Below are 5,892 nucleotides of genomic sequence, written 5' to 3' on the forward strand. Positions count from 1 at the left end.
CCTGCTGATGACACTAGAGAAAAAGTCTGAATTACCAAAGTCATAATAATTCATCCTCCATCGACAACGAATACCTGTCTGAATTTTAATGGGTCCTTTGGGTTGTTGTCAGGATATTTATCTTTGGACTAAAGTGGTGGACCAACCAATCTAAATCTATATACTGACAAAACTGGCTAGATTAGGGTTTCTCAACGGGGGCGGTACCGCCCCCCAGGGGGCGTTCTAAACATTGTGGGGGGCGCTGGGAGCGTGAGGGCTGAGAGGGGGGCGCTCAGGCACGAATGGGGGGCGCCACAACTTGGCTTGTACAAAGTTCATTTGAACTCTACATTTTAAACTTTCATGGTTACCCAACTTTTTTAGTGCAAATAACCGACCTAAATAGTCTACTTTATGGGTGTTTCAATAAATTCTATTGAGCTACATGTTATGAGATCGGTGTGTGTCCTTTTAAGAGCGAGAGCGGTGTGTGTGGTCGAGAGAGGTGAGCGAGCGAGAGTAGAAGCGGTCTCCATAGTAACGCCCGTAAACAAACCACAGCAGCAGGGAAACCCCGGGAAATCCCGGGAAACCTCTTGGAGACCCCTTTCCGACACTTGGCTACTTTTGACAGCTGTCACCTCGAGCCCATCTAATGGTTCGCGGGCTAACACTTCAATAACCAATGAAAACGTACACAAGCACGATTAGGCCTACGTAATCACATTTAATCACAATCCATTTACATTACAATCAAACATGGCGGAAAATAAGAAAAAGTGCCGGCAGTACAATGCAAATTACATAAATTATGGATTTATTCCATCACCGACGAATGTACATCTGCCGATGTGCCTGCTATGTGAGCAGGTTTTCTCGAATGAGGCAATGAAGCCGTCGCGATTACAGGAGCATCTGTCAAAAAAACATCCTGACAAGGCATCAAAAGACTCGGCCTACTTCCAGTCACTGAGGGATCAGCGTTCAAGGCGCCCTACGATCAACACCATGTTCGCTCGGAGCGTCAACCAAACAGAGAGTGGGTTGGTGGCATCTTATAATATAGCTCTGCTAATTGCAAAGGCCGGCTTACCGTTCACTGTAGGGGAGTCTCTAGTTGTTCCCGCAATAAAGGAGGCTATCTCCACCGTCATGCAGCGCGACCCTGCACCAGTCACCAAGGCCATCCCGCTCAGCAACGACAGTGTGGCCCGGCGCATACGGGAGATGTCCATGGACACTGAGCAACAGCTGTGTGCTACGTTGCGCGGCTGTCGCTTTAGTGTCCAGCTGGATGAGACCACCACGGCCGACAACAACGTTCTCCTGATGGCCTATGTCCGTTATGTGTCCGGGAGGGATCTGCTTGAAGATTTCCTGTTCGGGGAATACCTGGCCACAGACACGCGAGGGGAAACCATCTTCGCCGCCCTGACAGAGTTCCTGCGGGAGAGGGACATCCCGGTGACGAACATCATCGCCTGCGCCACGGATGGAGCGCCAGCTATGGTCGGCAGATACCGGGGATTCGCCACCCTCCTCAAGCAGCAAGTCCCCCAGGTGTTGACAGTGCACTGCATACTGCACCGTCACAACTTGGTGGCCAAAAAAATGTCCCCGTCACTCCATCAGTCCCTGGATGTCGCGGTCAAGGCGATCAACAAAATAAAAGCCCATGCGCTTAATGATCGGCTCTTCAGACAGCTGTGTGGGGAAAATGATGAGGCCTTTAAGCGCCTGCTGCTCCACACAGAGGTGCGCTGGCTGTCAAAGGGCAACTGCTTGGCCAGGCTGTGCGAGCTTTTCCCGTCAGTTATTGAATTTCTCGACCAGGCAGACGCAACCTTGAAGGCCAAGCTGTGGTCCTGTCGCCATGACATTTTTTACCTCTCCGACTTCTTCGGGAAGATGAATGAGGTCACATTGAAGCTCCAGGGGGATGGGATGACGCTGGTCCACTCCAAGGCCACCATCTGCAGCTTCCTTGCAAAACTGGAGCTCTACCAACAGAACCTGGGGAGGCGACAATTAATTCACTTTCCACAGTTAGCCAAGGTAGGTTTTTGAATTAAGGCCTGTTCATACTATGCAAGAAGAAAGAAATGTGTGATTGGTCAGAATGTGGAAATATTAGGCATTTCATACTAGAGGTTGGACTGCCACCTCCGTTGCCTCTTTCTTTCCATCTCCTCCGCAATCGCGCATTATAAGCTAATTCAAACGTGTTGTTCTCCTCCTCCTCAATCAACGCAAAACTTGCCATCTCCGCTAAGGGATTCCCTTAGCGCGTTACGTGTACTGCAGTGGGCGGTGCGTATGAGGGACTCCCAGGAGTTAAAAAAAAAAAAAGGAACTCCCAGGAGTTTCTCCTGAAGTAGCTAGCCTATGAAATGCCCTGACCATGAGTATGAACAGGCCTTTAGACTACGTTTTATCTCTGCTCTCATGATAAAATGAAATAATAGTTTTACTGTGCCTGTTCAGGTGTTGGATGAGCTGACGGATAGTCACCTGCTGCTCTACACCGACCACTTGAAGGCAGTCAAGGCCGACATGGCGATTCGGTTCAGGGATCTCGAGCAGTTAGATGTGCCTGACTGGGTGATGGAGCCATGGCGAGCAGATGCTGTCAGCTGTGAGCCCGAAATCCAGGAGAGCCTCATTGATCTCCAGAACGACGAAGAGGCAAAAGCAACGTTCCGGACCTCTGGTTGGCGTGTGATGTGGGTAACGCAAGGTCAGCGTTTTCCCCCGTTGTGGGAGAGGGTCCATCTCCTGCTCCTCGCTTTCCCCACGTCGTATCTCGTCGAACAGGGATTCAGCCAAGCTCTCCACATGCAGACGAAATACCGCAACCGTCTGAACCTGGTTAGCTCTGGCGCTCTCAGACTGAAACTAACATCCCAGTGTCCAGATGTGAAAAAGCTGGCAGCGGCCCACCAAGCACAGGGCTCTCACTAGGTTGCTTTGAAATTAAATAAAGCGCGTACAGTGCTATATAGTTCCCTTCTTTAAAATAGCCTTTTTAAATTCTTATTTTCCTTGGTTCATGTCAGCGTCTGAGTCCTCAGGCAATGACCGTTGCTTTTCAAATGTTTAATAAGCCTCGAGCGCATTAATTAACGCACGAGCGATTTCTGTTTTTTTATTGGTTCATTCACTGTTGTTCACGTGAAGTGTGCGTGTTGTTGGCATCTCTGACTACATTAGCCCACTAAAACTCATTTTCAACAAATTCTGCTGTGGTGGTATTTTTCTTCCCAAGTTCCACGTTGCTTAATACACCTGGGGTTATTTTCAAATGTTGTGATATTGTGAATTGATATAAACGTTAACCACTTCTATTCAGACTTAATATGCAATTCATTCATCATCCTCAAAGGCTGTGTGGTCTTTCTCTCAGTAGAAACACCAGTTTGACTTAAAGGTTTGACCTACTATATGTGTCAAAAACATACATTTTGGAGGCAATGTTCAAATTAAAATCCATGCTTTTATTTCCTATACAATGGTCAGATTTGCTCAGCAGCACATCATGTTGTTGCACATCATGGCATAAATACAACTCCAATCCAATAAAAACAGGGACTTTAAAGCAAACGAATGGCTTCTCTCATCATACAAAACCCGATGTCAATTGAAGTCCTCCGGTCTTAACACACTGTTTAGTACAAGAACATGTCAAACACCAGAACATATAGTAGTTCCCCCCCCCCCCCCCCCCTTTTTTTTTAATGTGTGTGTGTGTGTGTGTGGGGGGGGGGGGGGCGGTAAGAGGATCATGGTATGGTCAGGGGGGCGTTTGTTCAAAAAAGGTTGAGAACCACTGGGCTAGATAAATGTATTTGCATGTGTCCTGTCTGGCTTTCCATAGAAACCTCTAGGGGGCAGTGCCAGTACCTGATCCATAGTAGAAACCCGATCTGTTCTTCTCGTGTGAGTGGTTTGGCAACACATCCTCATACCTAAACGATTGAATGGGTCAATTGCCGGTCACTTCCAAAGTGAGATATATTGCATTTCCCAAAACAACATGCAGTGTGCCAGCATCAGACATACTGTACTGTCTTCGTACGCTCACAGTCTGGTTAGGTTCAGGTACTAAAACTAGGTTAGGTTCAGGAAAACATTGTGGTTTGGGATGAAATAACTGTGTTACTTTTGTAACTTCAGTTACGAACGTACCTATGTTAACTACGTAACTGCAGTTCCATCATGTACATGGTGTAAGTTAAAGCAGCTCACCATTTACTTTTGAAAACACACTGGACACAAACAGTACTACTGCGCTGACTTCCTCCTTTGCCACTGTAATAATTACTAGGACCACTAGAGATCGCCACCTAACAAAAAAACGTCAATGTGGTTTGTAATAAGCTGCTTTCAAAGTTGACCTATATGGGCAATTTTCTTATGAGGATGAGCTTGGTTGGGGATTGGCTACGTGTGCGCAATAGTCACATCGCAGGGCCTGCGATGTAGAAGGCAAATGAACTCATCTAATTTCAAGGGTACCTGACACACACTGTGCATACAGACTCTGCATGCGCAGCGATCCACCAATCACATTAGTTCTTATTCAGTGTGCCAGAGCAGACCACGCCCCTGCACATGGAGTGAGTCGCTGGTAACAACATTGAAAAATGAGCAACGAACAAGAGAAAATCGCCGAAAACGAAGACTTGGTGCCAAAAAGAAAAGCAACGTCAGTTATCTGGAATTATTTCGGCTACAAGAAGGATGATATTGACCAAACATGTGCTCTGTGTCGACAGTGCCTTGCATCTGTTGCCACAACGAGAGGTAACACAACTAATTTGTTTGACCATTTACGTCGGTACCACACAGCTCAGTATGACGAATGCAAAGACAGATCTGACTGTCATTTTTTAAAATCATTTTTGATAAAAAGAAAGATGTTTAGTTTTGCTGTAAAAGATTTCAGTTGTTGAATAAAAGGTTGAATAACCTGTTTATCACTCACTGTTAGTTACTTAATGTAATTATGAAGCTAGGATGTTCCAGGAGAGCTCAAAAGGTTCAAAGGTTTGTTTATTGTCATTCAATTCACGTTTGCACATGATAGAACGAAACATGTACTCAGGTCCCAGCACAATAAAAGCAAGCAATAAAAGAAAACAATAAGAATATCTCTAAAACACAGACAGAAGCCATACTTGTTACATTCACAAAAAGAGGTAAGATCAGTGCAGGTTAATTGTCCAGAAGATAGCAGCAGTGCAGCATAACAAAGTGCTATTCAGGTCATCTGATGAAAATTCCTGTATTTTTTCATATCGCAATATATATCGCAGAGTTAAAAAAAATCGCAATGTCAGTTTTTTCCAATATCGTGCAGCCCTACCCTTCGGCATATATAGTATTGGTCAGGCGTTAGCACCTGACCTAAGGGATCGGGAAGCTGGCACGGATCAGCTACTGACAGGCATATGTGACCATTTGCATCCAGTTGGCAGCTCCCTATGACACTGCATCTAAAACAATGTCATTGAATAAGGAACTATTCTGTTATTACCCTAATAAGACATCTTTTCATATCATTTACACTCCATAAAATGGAATGAAGACTGTCACGGCTCAGTGTAAATAATGCCTCTTTGTGCGTGTATGTGTGTGTATCCTCTATTTCTGTACCTGCAGTGAAGATGTTTTGGCAGTGGTGAGAACTGGTGCTACATAACAGGTGATGACAGGGTGAGGAAAGCGTTTGGCATGTGTGTTTTTTATTCTAAACACCACACCACCACACACCAATGACTGCACTCACGCGCTTTCTTCTTCACAGGGTTAGTGTCTTGTCGGACCAGATGTTTCCTCTCTTGCAGTGTGTGACTTCGCATGTCAAGTGAAAACAAGATACGATGCAGCAGAGTACATAATGAGAGCCTC

At 45.8% G+C, this 5,892-nt stretch overlaps 1 protein-coding gene across 1 annotated transcript; it reads left to right on the top strand.

Moving 5' to 3' along the window:
- Positions 1-870: 870 nt before the first annotated feature.
- On the top strand, positions 871-2,943 carry LOC141003343 (zinc finger BED domain-containing protein 5-like). Its single transcript, XM_073474667.1, has 2 exons — positions 871-2,037; positions 2,467-2,943. Exons 1-2 carry the CDS (start codon positions 871-873, stop codon positions 2,941-2,943), a joined length of 1,644 nt encoding a protein of 547 aa, XP_073330768.1.
- The last annotated feature ends 2,949 nt before the right edge of the window (positions 2,944-5,892 follow it).

Source organism: Pagrus major, chromosome 10 (assembly GCF_040436345.1).
Source record: "Pagrus major chromosome 10, Pma_NU_1.0".
NCBI classification, from domain to species: Eukaryota; Metazoa; Chordata; class Actinopteri; order Spariformes; family Sparidae; genus Pagrus; species Pagrus major.